The following is a 24,627-nucleotide window of genomic DNA, read 5'->3' on the forward strand; positions in this document are numbered from 1 at the left end:
AACTGAGCTCCAATGTAAAGGCTGACCTCCTGAAACTTGAATCTCAATGCTAACTGAAGATGCTATGAAGTGTAGTGTATGTTAGATTTTCCTTTAATATGTCACCTGTCAGTGTCATGTTATGTCTGTACCTGGAAGTTGAAGGAAAATATAATGCATATTTTTATTTATTCTTTTATTTTGTTTCTGATACCATTACACTGATGTTGAAGAAATAAGAAAATAGAAAATGAATTAAAAAAGAACGTTTACTTATTTATTTTTATTTCAGGTCATTGGAAATATAAAAAACTAATGTGAGTGAACGCTATAAAATACAGTCAAATAAATAAATACTAATTATTATTATAAGCAGTTCTAATCGTCTTTATAACTTTTTCCAGCAAACCGGGATGTTGAGCGACCCCGCGTGGGCGCGCCGCTCAGAATGAGCCCTGCACGCGCTCCCAGTCAACCGGAGTCGGAAAAATGGTGGCCAGCGTTCGAGTGCAGAAGCTGCTCCGACGATATAAACTAGCGATTGCCGCCGCATTAACTATCCTCCTGATTCAAGGGCTTGTGGTATGGAGTCTGAGAAGTCTGGAAGAAGGCGAGGCAGAGGTGAGGAACCGATCCTCCGGGTGTATTTGGCGTGACAGCTATTCGCTTTGGTTTAATTGTAGAGCTAGCCGTTAGCACTTAGCCCCCTGTGAGTTATAGCTGATGTTAGCTGTTAGCAGTTGGGGAAGAGCGCTGCTCCCAAACATTTCAGCACAACGGACCATCCCTGTCCAGCCCTCCTACCTACCTACTTGCCTGCGTGTCTGTCTGTTCCTCAGTCTCTCATTGACCACACTACCTGGTGAGAAAGTATTCGTTACTAGACTGTCACAGCCATGAAACCAGAGGAGTAGTTAAGTGGTAGTTAACTTGTTTAAGGAACAGCGGTGAGCTTGGGTACCACCGCTCATGTTTATTTCTTTTGGAAACCATGGCGTTGTTAAAATGTGATGAAAAACAGACTGAGGGGAATATCTAAGACGAATAGTATGCTATGAAGTAATGTAAGTTTGAGGGAGCATGAGAACAGACTGGTGATTCATTGATCCCAAACACTTCATCAGTGTGAGCAGGACCGCCTTCATGTAGTAGTTCCAGGATGACTTGGATCTCTTTTGTTTTATGTTTCCTACTTATTTATATCAACCTGTGGATTGTGATGTGCTTGTGGCTGTTCTGTGACTTTCAATTAGCTTTGAGTCATACCAAAAAGTTCAGCAGAGAGCTGCCTCTCCTACATACCACTGAAACCGTTTCTTCGACAGTAGCCAAGTCTTGTGTGGGAATTTTTTTCCCTGGGTCTCCCTGGCACACCTGGAGTGCGCTACCTTGAGGCAGTTTCTGTTCCAGTTCTCCCTCTAAGTCAGGTAACCTGAGCTGTTAACATAGATAGGTGAACCATGCGTGTACAGGACTCATTTTTTGAGACACACCAGTGATGATGGAGCCACAGGAATGCACACTGAAAACTGAGGTGGGAGCCCTGCCAGCTCACTATTGTGATGTATCAAGCAATGTGGTGGTGTAATTTTTTCCAATGTGGATAGATTGAAGTTCTGTGCCTGGCAAGGTTTAAGGCAGGCAACAGATGTAACAGTGGCCGAGTGGGAGGGGAGGGAAAGATGTTTGGCTGTTCCTTCAGAGAAAGGGAAAAAGATGGGTCATTACTCTGCGGACAGTAGCCTCTGTTTGCCAAGGAAATGATTTGCTGCTGACCACTTCAGTTTAAACCATGAGCTAATCGGTCAGATGGTGATGTTAGACTAAATAAATAAATCATTTCCTTTAAATGCAGCAAGTGAGTCAACTTTTCTTGCTGAAGTGATTTTGAGAGAGGCTCCGGCTTTCATCACCTGTTTCTGTTTGCTGTTTCACCAGTTGTATTCATGCTTAAACATGCCTCAGCAAAGATAAGAGAAATGTGTGCAGGGCTGTGGTTTCTGTGTTTAAATGCAGCTCTTCTGTGTTTCTAAATGAGCAGAAGTGCACACTGCTTTATAGAAGCTCAACTGCACCTCGGGTGTTGCTGTTGAGTGTCTCAGGTGAAAGCATAATGGTCTTAAAGTTAAAAGGTGTGCAGGTGGATGGGAAAAGAGCTGCACTGGTTGTTTGCTTCACTGTTAATCAGATTTATTTATTGACTGTTTTTAATCTTTGGGCCCTGAAGTTGTGGCACTACCACTCAGCAAAAATGTCAGCTCTATATGCAGCTATGTTGGCAGACATCTATGCAAATGTCAGCATTTGGTCTCTGCATGTTTGCACTCTCGCAGATGCAGAATCAAATTTCTGACTTGAGCGTGCACATTAATCATCACTTCACCTCTGAACGGTCTCCCCGTGCTCAGCGATCTCTGCCTTATCTTGCATCTGCTCTAATCAGCGTCTGGCAGTGCATGTGTGAACACGGTCACATGCGTTATATTAAATCCCTTGGGCAGAAGAGCGAAAGGATTGCGAGGACAGAAGAAGACATGACGCTTGTCATCCTCGTATCACCCTCTGCACGCCCGGGTTCTCCTGCAGAGCTGAGTGCTCGCTGCTGCTGCAGCTTCACGCTTCAGCAGATGGCAACGCTGATATGGTTTCACTCGACTTTAATTGGAAAGTGAAGAGGCTGACTGGCTTGCCTTTGAATCAATACATTTTTTTTTACATGATGGTGTTAATTAAAAGCTGTGAACACAAGTGATAAGGAAAATTGAAATGTTAGCCCGTGCTGCGTGCTTGGCTTTCTGCACAAAAAACATGTCAGCTGGCAGCTGAAAACTAAGCTTTCTTATGAATGTTTGCTGGCAATCATGCTTGTTGTTATCATGCCATTAATGTTTTTATTATTATTCTTTTTTTATTTAATTGAATTTTACAGGAATTTGATTTTCAGAACAAAAAGTTTTTGTTGGCATTTTTACATATTTATGCCGTATTAATGCCACATTTTGCAGCTGTGGCGTTTTGCATCAAATACAATTTGGTTTATGAAAAGGTCAGAAATGGCAACAAAAAAGGATAAATCTTTGTTAAGTAAGGCAACATGGGTAGTCACTCTCTAAGGCCTATTCTGAGTTAGTGTCGTGCAGCTGGTCAGACCACAGATTTCCTCCCAGCACTTCCACAGAAGCTGAGGTTGTGTTTAGTTTGGCCTTTGAGTGTTGTGAAATTGACATAAAGATGTAACTAAAGCACCCGCTCTTACACCGATTAAAGGAAGCAAAGCTTTCTTGATGAGTTGACATGTATGGTGTCATAATTTCTCAGAAAGATGGCAAGGTTCCTTAAATGTATATAAGCATCTTCCAGTAGGTTTGCACTGCACTGACTGCTGTGTAAGTTTACTTCACAATCCCTCTTACTGTATTGGATTTGAGACTGCAGTTGGCAGCCAGTAGCTGACTTTGCTTTATTGGTTGGCAGCTGGTGTGTTGGCCATGTATTATCTGGCTCCTCGTCCCACCGCACAGGCCCGGTCCATCTTCTGTTCCCACAATCTCTGGGCTGTCGGGGTGCCAGCGGTGTGAGGCGAATGAGCGGGCCCACGTTTTACCATAACTTCTGACAGAGGCAGAACACTCTCACCCACTCGCTCTTCTTTCTCTTCTCCAAATGAATATTTTGAAGGGACTTTTTATATGAACCAGTAATTTAGTGTGCCAAAACTATGATGTTATTTGGCTAGAAGATTTAAAATGGCTTAAACTGTGTGCGTGTGAGTGTCTTTCCCTCCAAAAAAGTCCTCTGCCTTTATTTTTTGAGGTGTGATTTCTACTCTAGTGAGACTGATTCACTCAAAGCTTTTGCTTTGAAACCGAGCCTTAGATGTAAAACTTAAACTGGGTCCTCTTTCATTTTGATACAACATCAGTTTAGATGATAACACACTATTCTCTATGATGCATTCTTTTGTTTTGTTTTTTGCACTTGAGGAAAGAGACCTTTCTAGCTTTCATTAGTGTTTACATAATTTTCCTGCTGGGGAAAACGGGCAGCTCTGCACCTGCCCCAAAGCTGATCTTTCCCTTTTATGTTGACATTTTCACAAAAGTATAACTATATGACAAACACTGGGTGGACTTAACATTTAGAGATTTTACGGCCAGAGACTGCAGCAGTGGGACACTTCACTGATTTTATTATGTCAAAGCATTTATAAGAAGGTCTTATCTTGAGATTTTAAGGAAGCTCTCAAGCCCTGGTTTGATTTTTAAGAGGTTACAGTCAAACACTATCAAAGTTAGTGCTTTACTGATTTTTTTTTTATTATAATAAACTAAAATGATAGAATATTGTTGTTAATTTGTCACAAAATCCCCCTGAGCTCTTTGAGATAATTTTAGCACTAAAGTGCAAGTAAATTTGCCACATTGTCACTTCTTAATGTGTGTATGAAGAGGCTGTAAACATGTGACCTACTTGCATGTGTGTGCATTTTTCCTGCCTGTGATTTCGGCCAGAGGGAGGAAACTCAGGTCGGTACAGTGAATCACTGGAATCATGTGTGACTGTCCACTTTTTGCAGATTAGCTCCATAAAAAGGCAGAGGCTCAGCTAAAAATAACCCAGATCGGCAGAATGAAAAAAACAAAAGCAAGTAAACACATCCTTCCCTCTGGGGATCTGTCTACTGCTGCCCTAGTCGAGGTCTTTGTTTACCTTATGTGTCATTTCTGTGGATTCATTATGATTCATTATGACTCCAAAGAAATAACGCCTCCTCTCAGTAGTGGTTGTCCAAGATAACCTTATGGAATGACTGGCAACAGAGCAGGATTTAAAATATGTCTCTGCTCTCTCTCTTTCCTCAGAGAAAACTAAGACAGTCTAAGCTGCCTGACCACGACAACCAGGACCCCAAGAAAGACAACGCACAGAATTCATTGTCGGGGAGAAACAAGGGAAGCAATGGTGCCAGTGCACTGAGGAGAGGGAGCAGCCGCCGTGGAGGGAAGCCCAACATCAGGCTGAAGACCCCCCAGGAACGGGGAATGACAGGGGTTGGAGTAGATGGTGTAGTCCCCCACGATCTCTCCAGCAGCCGTAACCTTAGCGAGATCCGCCCAGACGGGGCAGGCAAGTTACCTGCTGCTGCCATACCAGGAGAGCCAGGCAGCGTGGACGGGGCGCACCAAGCCCCCAACAGTGACTTTGTGCCTAAATGTGATATCATAGGAAAGGATGCGCTGTCTGCTCTGCACCGCGCCGCGTCACAGCAGTGCAGACAGGAGATCGCCAACATCGTGTGCCAGCATCAGGCCGGGCAGCTCATGCCAGAGTCACTCCCTCAGTTCTGCCCTCAGCTTGGTGAGAACCCGCTAAAGTTTGCATGAGTATTTATAATCACGTGTAGTCTACAAACTTCAACGTGAAAGGAGATGAATGTAAAAAATGAACAAAATGACACTTTTTGACATTTACTGTAATTTTTACTCACCAGTGCATTTTCAGTCTAGACATTCTTTGTTGCCAAATTTCCTTGACAGTTATAGGATAATTTTGTTTTATAGATTTTGTTATTTTTCAGTCTAACAATGTTGTAGCTGTTACAGTTTTCTTTGGTACATAATTAAAAATGTACTAAATTCAAATACTAAAAACAAAAAGATTTGACCCACTATGATAAACAGCAACAAATAGCTGTTTCATGTCCTTAACTCAGAAGAATCTTTCCATCTTTTGCCCATTGCTATGCTTAGTTTTAGGGTTATACATTATAGATCGTCAAATGTCTCTGATTGTATAGCCACATTTAGGGAACTTGTTTGCAACTGCAGTATAATGCAGGGGTTGCACAGGGCCAAAAGACTCAACCCACGCCTCTGGCTCAGTTGTGCCATTACTGTAAATGCAGCTTGCAGTGTTGCTGAGTTGGACGCTTTGTCAAAAAGGAAAGTAATAGAAAACCCTTTTAGATTTTGAATACTTCAGATATGTAACATGGTAAAATTAAATCTCTTTCAATCCATTAATAGTGCCTGTTAAACAGCTAGCTTAGAGGTGCCCCCAAGCCTACTGAGTCATATTTGTCTGTCCTATTGGGACAGGTGTGTCACACCCAGTTCAGGCTGTTGGTGAGCTGGAAGACAGCCTGTCCGAAGTGGAGAACCCCGTCAGAGTGGCTTTCGTTCTGATGGTCCACGGCCGTGCTGTACGGCAGCTCAAACGTCTCATCAAAGCCATTTATCACCGTGACCACTATTACTACATCCATGTGGATAAGGTAATTACAGAGCTTCAACTGCCATGCAGTCTCTTTAGACAGTATTATTTTTGGTGCTTAAATATTATATTAAACAGTATGTGTTTGGTGCACTCACAGATGCTTTTCCCAGTTAGATCTTATTTGCATTATGAAGGTTAAATTTATCCCACGGGTCTCACAGTGTAGTAAAGGGGATTAGCCTGGATAGAGCAAAGTGTGGTTATTCTTAGGGGCTGGATTTAGTGGAGGAAAGGTCTGCTGTCATGTGCAGCCGGAAGGCAAAAGACAAATGCACGGCTGGTACTGAGGCAGGGACCTCAGGTGCGTTCAGCAGAGACAGCAGAGAAACAGGTGCCTGTTCTCAGTGCACCTGTGTTGCCGGAAAGGTTGTGGAGACGTAGGGAGTTGCTCTGTTCTGCTGCCAAGGGACGGCAGAGCAGCTCACCGGAGGCAATGATGGATAAGACGTCAGTAGGACAATCACACCACAGACAGTCTTAGATACTTTGCTTGCCTAACCTCATCCATCTCAGAGGCAAAAGCCTGTTTGAGAGATGAGGCTGTAAAACAGGTCAGGTTTGTCCTAGAAAATGTCTGCCAACTGCTCTGCTCTCTCTTATCCTGTCCTCTTCTTCTCCTGTTTAAAGGCGAGTACTGAGTTCAGACTACTCTTTGACCATTCGTTCTCCTATTTTCTAATTTCTGCAAAAAAACTGTATACCCTTTTCATACAATCTTTATGTCCTCTTTTAAATATACAAGACAGAATCGATACCCTTTGTTCATGCTTTGCTAAACACAATTGGACTTTGTGTCCCCAAACAGTCACTTTCGAAGTGTCTGTGTCTCCCTAAACTGCCCATTTATTGCTTCACAACGTTTATTAGCTCTCCTTATTTGTGAACAGGCCCCTTGTTAATTAGGTTATAATTAATCAGTTTAAGTTCCAAGTAGAAATAATAAAAAGAATTGTTGAACCTTCAGTTGTTGGTTTCTTGCATATTTTAGACACTTGCAGTGGTTACATGTTCACTCACTCAATTTTTAATACCGCTGCATAAAGCTTGGCAGCTCAGCAGCCTCTATTTCTTCCTTTAATCCCCGCACTGTGGTTTGTTCCAGATTATCTTTTAAGCTCAGTTCATTTATTTTTGTCTCACCTGCAGTCACCTAAAGGAGGAACAGCCAGCAACAGAAACTAATTTTGATTCTTCCTCTATCGTCATTATGACCCACAGCACAGAGCACCATGTGGCTGTTGTTCTTCTCAGATCAAATTCTCTTTCAACAGGAGCCAGTTTTGTGTGATGGTCTTGGCACAGTGGCAGCTGCAGCTCTGTGAGAACAAAGCTAAAAGTAGATTATGCTTTTGTTTCAGAAGCAGCCTCTCCTCATTTAACTCTTTAACTGACTTTTGGTTTTAAAACTCTGACAGCGGTCTGGCTACATGCATCGGGAGGTCCTGCAGATAGCCCAGCAGTACCCAAATGTGAGAGCCACGCCATGGCGCATGGTCACCATCTGGGGAGGAGCCAGCCTTCTCAAAGCCTACCTACGCAGCATGCAGGATCTGCTCTCCATGCTGGACTGGAAGTGGGATTTTTTCATCAATCTTAGTGCCACAGACTTTCCAACTAGGTTGGTCACACACACATATATACATAGAAATAAACTCAACAGCTAATCTTTGTTGCACTTTACCTAAGGTGTACATTCACTCCCACATTTGAGCCTAAATCCATGCAGTGCAAGATTAAAAAAAGATGCTTTGAGTTTAGATGGGTTACTGAAGAGGGGACATAGATATGTGAGGCAGGAGTTGCTCAGTGAATCTCAGGCCAAGTGAAAAAAAGAGGATTAGACAGATTGTCAATGAACGTCTGCCACAGAGGGTCATGGGAGATCAGGATGGTCATAAACTGTATAAATTCAAGCTTTTACCTGAAGCCCTAGTAATGCCCAAAGCTGTCTTTGACTCTCTCTCGCCCTCTTGCTATCAGTTCAGTGTCCTGCCATCAAAAGCAGTGCTGAGACGTGTGGGTGTGTAGTGAAACATTGCAGCATGGTGTTGCTTCTGCTCCTGTCAAAATCATTGAACCGCCATGTTAAAACAAAAGAAACTTAACAGCTGGTTACACCACTTATCTTTCATAATCCCAAACAGAAAAGGGTGTCTTGAGCCATTTTCACTCTGTCACAGTGAAGTTTATTTTAGAGCTAAAAATAAAAAAAAAGCATTTTAGTGTGCACTACCTCTTTAACCTACTTTGTGTTTGTTGTATTCCCTCAAAGTTTGTATCTTGAGCCATTTTTCATTATTTTTGAATGCCTCTTTCCCTTTTGCAAAACTGCACCTACAATTACGGCGCTTTTTACAGCAACATTACAAAGAAACTTAACAGTTGGCAGATAAGAGAATCTAGTGGCAGCTTCAAATGAATTATTTTGGGCATGAATCAGTTTTGGCTGGCTTGTTTCTGGGGCAGCTTTGAACCCCTAACAAAGCAGCTGTTAGTCCACCTGAACCATCTCAAGGGGAAAAGGCTTGCTTGGACACAGCACAGAAAGACAATGTTTTCTGTGCTGTGTCCAGAGTAGTTTATTTCAGCTAGCACAATACTCATAACACAGTCCAAAGAACCCTGTAGATGGCCCTTTTTTTGGTCTCCTGCTTCAACATAACCTTTCCTCCTGTTGGGGGAAAACTCTGTAAAAGACCCAGGAGAAATAAAGACACAATGAGACAAGATCACTTTTTATGCTTTAACGTGCACACGGGTAAGCTGTTCAGAACAACTCACAACGTGTACAGAGGCTGGGCACTTTTTATAGGAAAGACAGTGAGAACAGGATAAGAAAATACAAAACAGATAAAATAAACAACTCCATATGTGGCGCTAGTCTCGTCAGCAGAGAGCTGGGAGAAAGCTGTGAGAGATAAAACAATCTAAAACAATATGTCCCAAAACAGTATGTCTTTGCTGAGAAAGTCTAAAAAGATAATTCTAAACTAATCTAACCATAGACAAAAGGGCATGCTTGCACATTTAAAAGAAGGTAAAGAAACATAGAATCATTTTTCCTGTAACATTCCCTCCTGTTTTAACTTATTTTAAATGTATACAACAATTGTCTGTGAAGGTTATTTATTAAGTATCTTAAGCAATTTTTTAATTTTCAAAATGTCAGCATAGCAGAAATGGAAATCATTTGGTCTAAAGAATAAAACAAAATAAAATAATAAAAAGAACAAAGAAAATCATAGTAAATGAAAATCATAGTAAATGAAATAACAAGTGGAATAAACAAGAAAAAATAATAAAACTAAACTACAAAAAATAAAGGATAAAAACCTTATGTTTAAAAGGATGAAAACCTTATATTTAAAATGAAAACTTCAAAAAATAAAAGGATGAAAACCTTATATTGTACCTGCATAAACTACTAATGTGTTAATCAGTGCATGATCACTTGACAAGTCATTTTTAATCACCACGTCATTCATTAGCAGTTATTACAAGTTCTCCTCTAACAGAATTGCAACGGGATGCTGTTCTTCTTGAGGCACGGCAACATAAGCAGTCATTGTAGTTGTTATCATCTTTGAAATCATTACTCTTAGACATGGCGGTGTAGCTGCTCCAGATGTGTGGTCAGTGACATATTTCTGCAGAATGGTCAAATTCTGCAAAGCTTCATAAATGTCTCCGCTTACAAACTCCTCCTTGTGATGCTGTTAGCAGGTCTAGAGTCAGTCTGTTCTGCAGCACCATCGTTCTGATGGCCTTCTGTTCTCCTGCTAAAGCCGGTCCCAGGGTCTTTGTCAAAGTTGATGCGTCGTAGCAGAGCATATCGGTTGATCTCCACATGATCCCGCACCTCGGCAGCTCCAATGCCGGGGATCAAGCTCTGTAAGAATTTCACTCCTCCTCAGATGCGAAACTCTGGTTCCTTTACTGCTTGGTGCCGTTCGTGCACATCCTGTCTGGTACTGAGTCTTTGTTTGTAGTGGCATCCGGTAGATAGGTGAGTAGGCAGCTCCCCCACTGCCCGTGATCCATTGTTCATCACACATACTGGCAGTTGCGCTGCGTTCAGTTTGTTTAGTAGAATTACATCAGGCAGTGGGTCTGAGACTTGGGGCCAGGTCAGTAGGTAGGTCTGTCCGGAACAGTTCACATTTGTGGGTGATGATGACCTCCAGGTTGCTTTTGCTGGGATGCTGTAGTTGGCCTTGGACCAAAGAGTACCGTAGCCTGGATGTGTTGCCAGGCCCAACAGACACCAACTGCGATCTTCAGGTATGCTGTACGGCCACAGGCCAGACGTCTGTGAGGATAGGGGCATATGGGTACATGCATAGCAGTCAGTTTTATTATTCCAGTGAGCTGTAGTGTTCATAAACTGCCACCAAAAGTTAGTGGCGTAGCCATGGGGAAACTTGGTGTACTTTCCTTTGTCATACAGTGCCTGCCTTTTCTTCATATTGCGTGACTTGTTGTCCCTCACGGAAGCAAAGATGAGGAGCCCGGCCATGGTCAGGGCCACTGCAGTTATTAAGAGCCACCACCTCATGACGACGGGACACACCCTCCTGTCGCGAGTAGACCCCCCGGCCAGGAAAGCTGACCCCTCCACCGGGCGAGATCACAACAAGTGGGCAAGCCTGCTGTCAGCTGTGTTTAGATGGCTTCACTGACTCGCCTGCAGTGACTCTGATGGATCCAGGATGGTCGTTCCGCAATTTTGCAAGCGGTCGGTGTAGTGAGGAGGACTTGGTATGGCCCCTCCCACCTGGGTGTGCTCCAGTTTTTCCTTTGGAGCACCTTGATCAGAACCCAGTCACCGGGCTTTAGTCTGCAAGACACTGGAGAAACATCATCAGGTTGTTGATTATGTACAATGATCTCTTTGTTTTCCAATAGCTTAGACATCCATTCTGCTAATGTGTTTTCTCTGATTGCTTTGTCTATTGGTTGACTGGTGATCGGCAGTGGGAACGGCCTGCCATGAATGATTTCAAATGGAGTTAGTTTATGGGAGCCTTGCGTTAAGCGCATCCACATTTTCACTAAACCCAAACATTCAGGCCACGGCCTTCCTGTTTCTGCCATGCATTTCCTGAGCCTTTGTTTTATAGTGCCGTTAGTTCTCTCTACAAGGCCTGCGCTCTGAGGGTGATAAGCACAGTGGTGTTTTATGCTGAAACCGAGTGCTTCAGAGACCTTAGTGATGACATCATTTACAAAATGAGTGCCGTTGTCTGATCGTATCAAAGCTGGGATGCCATATGTGGGTATGAAGTGATTGCACAGGCACTTTGCTACTGAAATTGCATCTGCCTTTTTCACTGGATAGATTTCCGGCCATTTTGAGAACACGTCTATAACCACTAGGGTGTATTTTGACCCTTGACATTCGCTTAGTTCAATAAAATCCATATGAATTGTGTGAAAAGGATAAGGTGGAGTGGGAAAACGGCCTCTTTTTGGTCGCAGATTTCCCTGAGCATTATATTTTTGACACGTCATGCACGTTCTGACAAATTGTTTTGCTGAAGTTTCAAAATTTACAGTGTAGAAATGAGAGTTGACAATACAGGTCATTCCCCCCGATGACAAATGCGTATAGCCATGAGTCACTAATGCCGCCATCTTGTGGAGCGATTTTGGCAGCACTGGCTTGCCATAACACATCATTAAGTCGTTTGTCAGAACTGCACCGTGTTTTAGCCATTTTGCCTGCTCTGCTGTGCTTGCTGCTTTTTGTTCATTTTTCAACACATCCAGTGGAATCTGATGTGTGTTTACTGCCATCAATGTGATGTTTGTCTTTTGTGCCGCCTGTTTTGCTGCTCTGTCAGCAAAATTATTGCCTGTAGCAATGAAAGAGGCGTTGTAAGAGGTTGGCATGCTGAACTGGTTTTCCGGTTGGTGTAATCATTCCTCTGGTTTTCCAGATTTTTTGCAAAATGATGCACAGCAGAGAAAACATACTGGCTGTCTATATAAATGGTTATTTGTTTATCTTTGTGTATTTCACATGCGCAAATCACAGCTGACAGCTCAGCGCTCTGTGCAGAATATGAAGAAGAAAGTGGTTTTGCTTCTATTATTTTACTATCTGTGGTTACTGCGTAACCTACACAATTTCGGCCTGTGCTGTAAGGTCAAGTGCTGTTCTCCTAGCTTCCACACTTGCTGATCATAAGGTGGATCTGGGCCTGGAGTTTGTTTAAATCTCAGAATGTTGTGATACTCGGTCGGTTTCTGGAAAGTGGATGTGGCGGGTGTCATTTAGCATGCACTCAGGTGTAATACCAGAAAAGAATGGCATGACTGCTATCTTAAGTTTTGTCAGAGCGTCTCTACCTAGCAAATTTACTAGACACGACGGGTCATATATGCATTTAATAAAGCACCTGCGGCCACTTGCTGTATGTACTAGTTCTAAAGGGGCAGTTAATTGTTGTACAGTTGTGTGGCCTGAAGCTGACTTTACAACTAATTTGTCCTTTGAAAACTGTAAGTTTAAGTGGCTGCCTCAAAACTGTTTTGCATTATTTCTCTGTGGCCTACTCCTACAATCTCGTGTGAAGTGACCTTCCTCTCCACGGTTCTAGCAGGCGTTGTCTCTATGTTATCTGCTGTTTCTGCGTGGCTGTCTGCAGCCTTGGTGTTTGTGACTTTGCTCGCCTCTCTGTTCCTGATAGCCACCTGCGGATTAGTGTTTTAGTCTGTTGTCAACACGTCAGCCTTATTTCTAAGTTACAGAATGCTTCTTCTCCTTTTTTTTTTTTTTTTGGTTTGGGAGAATAGATGCAACTCTACATTTTCACTTAAGGCATTTTTAGATAATTTCTAGTTCTTCAAACAATTCATGGATCTCACACATTTCAAACTTTCAAGTTAGGGTTGTTTCCCATTTATACAAATATATATATTTAACTTTGCATTGCTCACAGCTCACAGCTCTAAACCTAGGCATTTTTCAATCATATGCCTAATCACTATGTGTCACTGTGATTCTCAAGTATTGTCACAAGTTCGTTTAAATTCGTTTCCAAAACCAACAAAATAATCAAACGAAAACAAAAAACAAACGTGTCAGGACACAAAAGAAAAAAGAAAAATGCTGCCACCCGAACAAGGCAGAAGTCTGCATATGTTGGCTTGTAATAGCATGCAGCTTGTAACATGGTAGACTAATGTGCCTGTGTTAATTCAGCTCCATATTATTGTGTGAAGTTGCACTGGGTTGGGAGTGGTTTTGTGTGTGTCACATTTTTGGTGAGCCAATGGCTGGAATGGGGTTGGACTAATTAGAGGCAGGTGTACTTGATTGCACTGATACACTGGTCTTCTTATAGCCCACACTACAAACACTGCTGTGTTGTTTTGTCTCTCTGTGCAGGTATGTAATGTGATGAAATCAGATATGTTTGGGATGGATGGGTTTTGCCCTATGAATTTTATATTAAGTGTGTCGTTTTGTCTCTCTGTGCAGGCCAGGGCCTATTATATGCCACAGCCTAAAGGCAGCAGAGTTGCAGAGGCTTGAGTGACCACTGACTATATGCTTGCAGGGTGGTGGGTCTCCAAGGACAACTTCTAACCCTGTTAAAGGCAACATGTGGAGTGCAACTTGGCTGTGTGGCATAGCTGGCTCTGGCCTTGGGACTGTGTGTTTTTATACAATTCTTAAGTGGGACACTGGACTGTTTTATCTTTTATCTCTTGATATATTTTTTGTCAATAAATTATCTTTTAGAATTTTATTGACTGACATCTTTTTGCCCATGACTGAAACGGTTGGTCAGACCTAGAGTCTTTCTTTGGGTGTGTTACAGCAGCTTCTGCTCTAAAAGAAATAAAAAGAAAAGAAAATGTGTAACATGCTCATCAGCTTAGCAGTGTCTACATATTTAATTCAGCTTCTCAATCCTGTAGTTGTAGCTGTTGTCTACAGGGTTTTGCTTATTGGTTGTTATTATAGGTGTGCTCTATATCTCAGCAATGTGTCATTCTAGGATGATAGGTTTCAAGCTGGTCAAGTGCCTCTATGCACTTCATTAGTTTAGTTATTCTCTGTATTGTCTTCATCTCACATGTCATTACACTGAGTTTCAGCAAACCTTAAGCTTGATGCAGACTACTGCTTAACAATTATCCACCTCACATCATAACCGATTAAGGTGCCTCTTCATATTAATATTATGTCATTGTTAATATTATCCTCTTTGTCTTATATAACAGCAATAGCATATTATAATATTTTATCAGTGTGTACCACTATACTACTACTGAGCCAATTTGATAGTTAGGATCATCTTATTCAGCAAACAGATAATTTTGAATTCATCCAATCTGCGGTCACATTTGTTCTCTCTGTTGCATGGCGGACCAGGCAGTTCTATTATAATATATTATTTATATTTTATTTTGTATCCATCAAGGGCTTCAGATGACCTGCAGAATCATCCTTTTCCCAGGGTGGAGACAGTTACCTTTTCACACACTGTCCTTGGCTGAACAATGACACAGCCTTAATATACCTTATTTATGTTATTAAAATATTTTCGTGTGAATTATTTGCTTTATATTCATTTTAGACATGCTGGGCATGGTCATCATGCCAACTGTGTTTCATTGTTAATATCACTTTACAGGTTGTTATCCTTGCTATTATTAATTTCAAATACTCTAAAGATAATTTCTACTGTAACTTTCCCTTTGTTCATCTTTATTTCGTACTTTTTATATTTATATCTACTCAGTGGGGTCTGTTTTCAACCCTTTTAAACTACTACAAAACTACTGTGATCTCTAGTTTTCACTTAATAAGGGATTATTAAGTTCTTCCCGATATGGGTGTTGCTGCAGATGCGGCTGCAGGAGTGAGTGATGGTTTACTAAAAGGATTGTGGGAACTGCACAGTGTCTCGTCTTCTGGTTTTACTAAACTGGCAGTTGAGTTCTGTTCTTCTGACTGTTTATATTTTGTTTTCTTAAATCTCTCAGTTTACAGACACTGTTTTTGTCCGGCGTCTGGACTTTTCTTTTCTCACCACTGCTCGTCAGCAGGAGTGAGTTTTAATTTCACTTGCTTGATTACCCATCTTATTTATGTATTTACTTATTTTTGTTTAAGTAATATATACACAATACAGCTGCTATCACCTTCGCTGGTATTAGAGACGAGAGTGGTTGCTCACACGCCCTTCTACTTTCGGACTATTTCCAAAAGCGGTGTGAACTTTACGAGACGGAACTCGACCGTTCTCTCAACTCACCAGCACGTCAGTGAATAGCAGTAAAAGAAAAACACAGTAGGAGCAGCTCAGTCTCTTATTGGACCGTGAAAATTCAGCTTGCTCCATTAATTAAAACAATACACACACACATTCACATTCACAGCTTCGACGCGCGCGCGACCAGAACCCTTATGATAAGGGGAGCTCCCAGAGCTACTTACTCCCTAGACCCAGTCTAGACCCAGCTGGGGGAGCTACCCAGAGCTCCAAAGCTACCAGTCGACGAGCTACGCTACCAGTCGACGAGCTCCCAGTCGACGAGCTACTTCCGCTATTTTAAATTCCCTGAATTCAAAATGCGCTTTTACGCAAGATTGTGTCAGTGTGTCTGTATCTACCTGGTCAGTGTCGCCGGGTCTGGTCCACCTCGATCGGGTCCCACCACCGTGGGTCACTTTCTAAGACGTTGGCCAAGACCCGAATTTAAACGCTCCTGGACTTTTATCACACACCTGGTGTGTGAGCTGTCGACAGACGAACAACGTGGACTGGTCACGGAGATGGGACACGATGGAGGCGCTCCGGCTGTCGAAGGACCAAGAAATGTTGGGGGAAAACTCTGTAAAAGACCCAGGAGAAATAAAGACACAATGAGACAAGATCACTTTTTATGCTTTAACGTGCACACGGGTAAGCTGTTCAGAACAACTCACAACGTGTACAGAGGCTGGGCACTTTTTATAGGAAAGACAGTGAGAACAGGATAAGAAAATACAAAACAGATAAAATAAACAACTCCATATGTGGCGCTAGTCTCGTCAGCAGAGAGCTGGGAGAAAGCTGTGAGAGATAAAACAATCTAAAACAATATGTCCCAAAACAGTATGTCTTTGCTGAGAAAGTCTAAAAAGATAATTCTAAACTAATCTAACCATAGACAAAAGGGCATGCTTGCACATTTAAAAGAAGGTAAAGAAACAATCATTTTTCCTGTAACACCTTTCAATTCTCACCATAATGCCCTCCTGCAGGACCAATGATGAACTGGTGGCTTTCCTGTCGCTGCACAGAGATAAGAACTTTCTCAAGTCCCATGGGAGAGAGAATGCCCGGTGAGTTTGCTACATAAAGGCAGCACAGTCTGCAAATACTGACATCGGGATGGCATTTTGACTTATAATAAATTACATTTGACACACCTTTTAATACTACAGAAAAACTGTAACTGAACAATGTTAATGAATGAAATCACAAAAAGTTGCTCTATAAATTCTCAGCAAATAGAAGTGTATTTAAATATTGCTGCAGATACAGATGAGCTGGGGAGCAGAGAGCTCTGTCAGATCCATTATTTAATGCAGTGTTACAGTTCTTTATCATTTACTGCGATGAATGGTGCAAATACCTTCACCCGTGTCTCTTCCACCCATCATTTTCAGCTGTGTCCTGTGTTCCAGGTTTATTAAGAAGCAGGGCCTTGACCGTCTCTTCCACGAGTGTGACAACCACATGTGGCGTCTAGGCGAGCGCAACATCCCCGAAGGCCTGGAGGTCTCAGGCGGCTCCGATTGGTTTGCACTCACCCGCCGTTTTGTGGAGTACGTCATCAACTCCCAGGACGAGCTTGTGTCGGGGCTGAAGCAGTTCTATTCCTACGCTCTGCTTCCTGCTGAGGTAAGCGAGCTGTAGGCAGTCTGTTTATCTCCCGTTGTTGAGACAGTTTCATATAGAAGCCTGTCTCAGGCTCATTGTCCCCTGCCAAGTCAGAAGAGCCTAGCAGCAGAGATAATGTAATACTTTAAGCTTTCTGGCACAGCGTGCAGCAGAAGTGCAAGATGAGGAGGCTTCGCTATATTTTATCTGTGTAGTTTGGTCTCAGAAGAGTTGTCTGTTCACCGCTATAGAGCTGTGACCTTTTTGTAATTTAGAGTGTGGTTAGAAACAGTTCATAGGTATATTTGATGGTTTACACAAGCTTAATTTGGACACAACACTTGGCCACACTGTTTTCTCACACAGTGAAGAAATAACGTACCTACTCCTACCCTTTCTTCCCAGTCTTTCTTCCACACAGTGCTCGGGAACAGTCTCATGTGTGACACCCTGGTGGACAATAACCTGCGCGTCACCAACTGGAACCGTAAGCTGGGCTGTAAATGTCAGTACAAGCACATTGTTGACTGGTGTGGCTGCTCTCCCAATGATTTTAAACCACAAGACCTCGTTCGAATCCAGGTGAGTTCAACAGAGGATGCCACTTTAAAACAAAAAACAGGGCTGGGTGATATAGACAGAAGCCATATACACTCAGTGGCCACTTTGTTAGGTACACTTTGCTAGCACTAGGTTATATTTAAAAACATTTTAAATATTTCTTTCCTCAATCAATTAGTTTGTATTATTATCTGGCTCCTGGAGTTCTTTGGGGTTAGTTCTGACTGCAAGCAAGGAAAGGCACACAAAGTAGACTAATGAGCCCTGTTTCTATAAGATGGGAAATCACTGTTTTTGTCAACAGAGTCCGGTGGTTTTGAATAAGCACAAGGGCAGAACTGCAGATACTTTCCAGAAGAAGGGTTTTATTTAATGCTAAATCAAACTGACTTTAACTAAATTCTAATTCTTTGTCAAATATGTTTTTGCTATTTTCTCTTCCTCATCCACAGCAACTGACCCGTCCAACATTCTTTGCCCGCAAGTTTGAGTCCTCGGTGAACCAGGAGGCCATAGACATCCTGGACACTCACCTGTATGGCCAGTATGCTCCAGGAACTGTTGCTATCAAGGCATATTGGGAGAGCCTGTTTGAGCAGCTGGATGGCGTGGGCTCTCTCAGTGACGTGGCTCTCACGGCGTACTTGTCATTCTTTCGCCTGGGCCTGAAGAGTTTGGTGACTGCTCAGAGCAACGTGAAGGCCTGCAGGTGGAGAGTCTGTTCTGCTTTGCTTTGTTATTGTCACTAACACAGCACATAAGCTATTTTCTTTGTCATGTTTAATTTATCTATTTTTTTTCTCCCAGGTTTGAACCAGTAGGCGTCCCTCTATCTGTGCATGTATACTTTTATGATGACCGTTTCCAAGGGTACCTGGTTCGCCAAGAAGTCCAGGCAGTGGAGTCAAAGGCCAGGGAGACTTTGGAGATGTGGGCAGTGCCTCAGGCTACACTCGTCCTTGAGAAGAACCTTAAAGAATTTGAAAGGCTCAAGAATCTGGAAGTAAGCACTCTTTAGGGTTTTTTTGTACAAACTTTCAAGATCAAGACAACTGCAACATGAGGAAGATTTTCTAGCTGATATCTAAAAATTAGGGTGGCTGTATCAGGCGTGATCTGACAAAAGCTAAACTGAAGTTTAATTAGTTTAACAAAAAGTATGTTAATACTGGAAGAAATGAATATTCACTCACCTTCTTCAGACAGAAAGGAGTGGGTCTCTTTTGTAGTGTTGTCAGTGTTGTTGTATTATGTGTTACATCCCTCTGCAGCCCCTAATCATCTCAATGTTTTCAGCTGGTGCTAATTGGCCACACCTAGTCAGGTGTGGATAAAAGCATACCTTAGGCAAGCTTCCTGGGGGAGCTCACTTGCCTTTGCCTTGGTGGCACCAGCTGTTTTAGCCAACCTGCTGTGCATTTTAGGATTTAAAACCTCTTCTCACTAACACTCTGGTATTCATCTCCTTTTTTATGTTGCGGCTTTGAGCCGGGTCGTAACATAAGGCTTTAATCCACAAGGTTCAGTAAAGCAAGCATACTAGTGACCACCCACAAAACGGAGAGCTATGGCCACACAACGATCACATCAAGGGTTGCTCAGCACCCCTCAGTGTTATTGCCATCACCTGGCCAACAACACTCACAAGTGATCCAACAAAAGTAGCCATATTTACCACAACACTAAAGGTCACAGCACAAAGCACTCACCTCACAAGGATCTCATTAGCATCCATCAACACTGACATATGCACACACAGTATACATTATGCCAACTTAAAAACGGCCTACCTGCCTCAGGCACAAGACCATAATTATTGAATGGTCTCAAACCTCCTGCCAAGTTTGCTGCCACTGATTTACTATGCACAACTCCCAACCTAAGATGCTAAAAACAATAAAAGTTTACCTGTCTAGTCTTCAGTGGTGTACCGGACTCGAGGCAACTTTAAACGCCAACTCGAGAGCAGGCAGCAGACCAGAGATATAGTCTCCTACCAAACTCTGTACCCCCACCCAGGATAACCACCAAACACAATAAACTAAAACAACAAACAAGTGCTTCGATGGAAGGGCAGCACAGCCACCCAGCTGAAACACACTTACTAAAGGGACGTAGCTCAATCACAGTGAACACCTTCACTCACCCACTTAAAAGCAATACAAAAAACTGATATTCAGTCTCCACAAAAATGTCCGAAGATCCCGGATGAGCCCCCACTTATGTTACAACCTGGCTCAAAGCCGCAACATAAAAAAGGAGATGAATACCAGAGTGTTAGTGAGAAGAGGTTTTAAATCCTAAAATGCACAGCAGGTTGGCTAAAATGGCTAGTGCCGCAAAGGCAAGTGAGCTCCCCCAGGAAGCTTGCCTAAGGTATGCTTTTATCCACACCTGACTAGGTGTGGCCAATTAGCACCATTGAGATGATTAGGGGCTGCAGAGGGACGTAACATATGTCACATAAATTTTTAAAAATGACTTTTTTTGTTATCCTAAGATCGGCACAGAGTGGGATCCCAAAGAGAGGATCTTCCGTAACTTCGGTGGGGTGATCGGCCCTTTGGATGAACCTCTGGCAGTCCAGAAGTGGGCACGTGGTCCGAATCTCACCGCCACTATTGTGTGGGTCGACCCGGCTTTGGTGGTGGCGGCATCTTATGACATTACAGTGGATTTGGATGCAGAGTACACACACTACAAACCGCCACTGCAGCACCCCCTGCGGCCGGGCACCTGGACGGTACGGGTGTTAAAACAATGGGAGCGTGTGGCAGAAGTTCACTTTCTTGTCATGCCGTTAACTTTTAATAACAAGGAGCCGCTACGCAAAGGTGAGACATGTATTTATAGCTCTTTATTTTCATTTTTAATTTGAAAAGATAAGGCTGATGTTTTTCTTTATTTCACTTTCTGTGACAGAATCACATGATGAAACACCAAATCAGTCAAGCACTACATTTTCCCTAAATACTTGTTCAGTCCTGTCTGTCGCGATCACAGGGCGTCTCTGTGCCCTTTAAAAGTCTTGAACTTCAAATGTTTTCAGTCATGTCATTCCAACATTTTGTGACACACCATTTCAGGCTTTCACACATTTGGTTCACACAGAAGTTAAAGCCATACTATTGTTCAGTCTGCTGTAATTGGTAAATGTAAGTGGATGGGTATCAGGTGAATGCATTTATTTTTGCTTCTTTATAGTTTGTCTGACCCTTTCAGGTCAATTTTTGTGAATGCAAATGGTTAACAGTAACAGCAAGTTTTTGTTTATGTCCGCAAACATCTTAAGAATCCCTGAGGCCCAATTGGAAGACGATGCAGCTGAAGATGGTAGAGAAGAAGGAGGCCTTGCTAGTTTTACAGTACCACTTTTAAATAGCTGTCCCAATCAGTACTCTATGGAAAAGAGAGCATGCAGGTTTAATGACAGAAGCTTTTCTAATACTGATTGCTATTGGTGAATAAAGCCAGTCACCAAAAAAGCATGCTGTGCTGAAAGTATTTTTCAGGACATTATATTTTTGTTTTGTTTTCACATTATTAAAACCAATTTCCTAATATTCAAATATGTGTTTTTAGGTAAACGATGTCAGCACTCATAACGCTATTTATTGGGTGTTTTCCTGCCCCTTTATTTATTTAATTTATTTTTTAAAACTCATTTATCATACCAGTCCATGCTGATATATCGGCAAGAAACTAATGTTGGCTATTAAATTCTCTACTTTCCACTATTTTAAACCAATATTATTACATCAACTTAAAAAATATGATTTTCACCTTTGATTTCTGTTTCCAGCATGCTTTATTTGGAAAACAAATGGCAATATAAAGGTTTTAAGAAGTAGACGCACCCCTTAAAGTGCCCAAAACTACTCTCTCTCTCTCTCACACGCACACACACAGAAGTTTGGTGTTGCCTACAAGCTTCATCAGCTACAGTAAATAAACTACAATGCTGGTGTGTTCTGTAATCAATGACCATGCCTACCTGGGCAAACATGGCATCGGCTATGTCAGACTGCACAGTTGATGGTGTTCATTGTTAGTCTTAATCTTTGCTTTGGATTTATTGGGAATAAAAACATGCAGAATGTCCCCGGGCGTACATTAGTGCTTGATCATTCAAATCTGAAAACTTTGGTGGATTTTTCAGACACTCATGTCATCTTCTTCTGATTTTTTTCTCTCCTTCTGTTCTAGAAGAGGACAGCTGGCTTCATGCAGGACCTCCAGGGAACTTGTACCTGGAGCAGAGCTTCCAGCAGCTGAGCTCAGTGCTTAAACTGCCTCCCCAAGAACCTGCCATGCAGGTGGCCCAGCGTAATGCCCAGTTGGTGGGCCAGGCCCTTGATGCATGGGTGGACACTTCTGTTGAGTCCTTCTGGGTTATCGGCGACTTGTGTGCAACACAGACTTCCTCATGCCCAGCTTTGGGGTCTTGTTCCAAGACTGCCTGGAGCCCATTGTCCCCAGACCCTAAATCTGATATGGGCCCAGTGAAAAGCGATGGGCGGATCAGGTAGCCCTCAGAGAAGAGAGACTGCAGACGTGCGGAGAAAACCGGAGACTGCTAGGAGACCTGTGTGAACCAGGACGTCTCCGAGGTCGGCTAAGAGCTCAAGGGCACATAAGCAACGATAAGGAATCTTCCTCCACCGAGGAGCCGCGTCTTTCTCAGCGCCACAGTAATACAGGCTTGAAAGACAAGAGCATGACTGCTGGAAATTTGCACATAGGAAACTGCAAGCGCCTAGTCTTGTAGCACCGCTTACTGAATGGGTACACGGATGCCGGGTGTAACGTGTTATTTAAGCTGTCGCACAGGTTTGCGGTCATGATCCGTCTGTGCCGGAGTTTCTTTAAGAAGTGTTCAGGTGCACAGTTTTCCTGCACTTCGGTAGAATCAACAGGCTCAGTGCCGTGCTCCGTCTTCTTTTCGAGGGAGAATCAAACCTGTGAATCATGTTATTGTGCTTATTTTGAAGCATTATTATGTAAGCATTAAGGAACAGATAGATGAAGTGCACTTTACTGTAAGACTTTGGTTTTACACAGAGGTCACTAGGTTACAATGTGAAGATTAGAAGGTAACGGTTAAGGTCATTTCTTTCTTTCTTTTTTACAATAGGAACAAACTGCCACTCCCTGTTGCACAGACGCATAAAATTTTTGGACTGTAACACAGAGAAGGAAGAGTAGTAAAGAGAGTGGGGTTCTTGTGTATCCTTAGGAGTCTTGTGCTTTTTCTTTTTAATATATTATTTGTGTCATTTTTTCACATTTTGTTTGTTAATTCGCAGAACTAGCTGCTAAATTGAGTTAAATTTTCTGTTGTTGCAAAAAAAGGCTCTGAGCTAAACGTCTGGTCTAAGGAAGTGCCTGGACTGCTGGTGCAGATAGCAAGGATGCATTCACAGTTTCCCTGAGATCATCTTTGTAATACGTCTTTAACTGAAAAGGAAGGATGTGCAGTGTGCATGAAAGCTCCAGAACAACAGACTGTGGACCTTAAGTCAGGACTTTTACTTCCGCTGTTTGACCTGTTTCTTATCCACTCTGCTAAAGCGACTCTACTGAGCTGAAGGAAATGTGGGTAAAAATAACGTTTATTCAGATTACTCTCGGCCCACTGGGAGAATTGAAACCACTCTGTTTATATGTTAGCTCAGCATGTAGGCTGGAAATAGGAAGAAGCGGGCAAAAGCCAAGACACTCTACGTCTGAAACACAGCTGTTTGTTTGTTTTTGTTTGTTTTTTAAACAACAATGTCAGTGGAAGAGAATTCATTCTGTTTTACCTGTCGGGACCTGTAAGGCCCTCGTGTCTGTACCCTGGCTACTCCGTGTCATGTGTCAACACGTTCACATTTAATTTGTTACGGTGAATTTAATTTCAACTTTTTGAATTTTGTATGTTTTCTTTGTTTGTTTTGTTTTTCTTTTTGAGTCCACCGACCCAGAGTGGTCACGAGTGTATCGTCCATTTGTTTCAGTGTGATCGAGACTCTAAGATGCCTTTATGTCACAAAGCTGAATTGTTTACTACGGGATGAAAGCTTCCACAGATGTGCAATCAATGCCTTTTCAGATGATAGTGAAACCCATGTCTGTGATTTGGTTTGTTTGATTTCTTTTTTACTCCAACGTTACGTGTTTGTTAAGTAACAGTTGGCCACCGTGTGAGTTTTAAGTGACCTTGTTTACCTCGATCAGTACAGTTGCTTCAGTGAAGCCCCAGTTTTATTGGGATAAGGGAGCAGATGAATGGGTGTGACAGATGTTATTTTTCTATCCTGTTTGGGAGGAATTATGTTTGTTGTCTGTTTATCTCTCAGCACTCTAAACTATTAGAGCTGCTCTCCAATCGTGTTACATTTGTCCAGCTGTTCAGCGTCATTTGATACAGACCTTTATTGTTTTTGGTGGGTGGGAAGTTGAGGTCTCCCTCCGTGCCGCTGTGATATGCAGCAGCCCGGCTGGTGAGTCATCCAGAGCTCTTATCTGGAAAAAGCTCATAGGACAGATCTGACTGACTCAATAAAACGAAAAAAAAAAAAAATTAAGATGTTTCCTTATTTTCATTCTTAACATGCCTTTGAATCAGGTGGAAATAGAGAGGAAATGCTTCTTATTTGAAAGTCTTAAATGAACCTTTCCGCTACATTTCGAGGGGTTTTCCCTCTTACAAGAACACGATGGGAGATATTTATGAGGCTCTCTCTCCGGGGCGCTGAACACTTCCTTTTCCCTTCCTTGTTAAAAAGCTCAACATGACTTGCATCATGAATACTGTATAAGCTACACTTCCGTTATCATCTCTGACCAAAACTCCTTCTTTTAAATATTTAGTTTCAACATAATTATACATCGTAGCATGGTGATATAAACCATCCAGGGGTGAAGGAGACATGCAGAGAAG

At 42.4% G+C, this 24,627-nt stretch overlaps 1 protein-coding gene across 2 annotated transcripts; it reads left to right on the plus strand.

The window, feature by feature from the left end:
• Positions 1-458: 458 nt before the first annotated feature.
• On the plus strand, positions 459-24,275 carry xylt2 (xylosyltransferase II). Of its 2 annotated transcripts, none has more exons than XM_086288801.1 (11): positions 459-600; positions 4,842-5,337; positions 6,078-6,253; positions 7,671-7,873; positions 16,520-16,600; positions 16,946-17,162; positions 17,547-17,723; positions 18,155-18,411; positions 18,510-18,705; positions 20,203-20,536; positions 21,912-24,275. In XM_086288801.1, the coding sequence occupies exons 1-11, from the start codon at positions 469-471 to the stop codon at positions 22,229-22,231; spliced, it is 2,589 nt and encodes an 862-aa protein (XP_086144927.1). In that variant the 5' UTR covers positions 459-468; the 3' UTR covers positions 22,232-24,275. The 2 variants fall into 2 exon arrangements, with proteins under 2 accessions (XP_086144927.1, XP_086144926.1); XM_086288800.1 differs by having other exon boundaries at positions 21,909-24,274.
• Positions 24,276-24,627: the final 352 nt, after the last annotated feature.

This window comes from Aulonocara sp. 'chitande type north' Nkhata Bay, linkage group LG4, assembly GCF_057382095.1.
Source record: "Aulonocara sp. 'chitande type north' Nkhata Bay isolate Kocher_YH1m ecotype deep benthic linkage group LG4, A_spYH_male_GT1.1, whole genome shotgun sequence".
In the NCBI taxonomy this organism is placed as follows: domain Eukaryota; kingdom Metazoa; phylum Chordata; class Actinopteri; order Cichliformes; family Cichlidae; genus Aulonocara; species Aulonocara sp. 'chitande type north' Nkhata Bay.

Excerpts from the sequence above, each read along its gene's own strand:
- xylt2 (XM_086288800.1), top strand. The coding sequence starts at position 469 with ATGGTGGCCAGCGTTCGAGTGCAGAAGCTGCTCCGACGATATAAACTA. Across the intron at positions 17,163-17,546 it reads ACGCTCTGCTTCCTGCTGAG|TCTTTCTTCCACACAGTGCT; the intron begins GTAAGCGAGCTG and ends CTTTCTTCCCAG. Across the intron at positions 17,724-18,154 it reads AAGACCTCGTTCGAATCCAG|CAACTGACCCGTCCAACATT; the intron begins GTGAGTTCAACA and ends CCTCATCCACAG.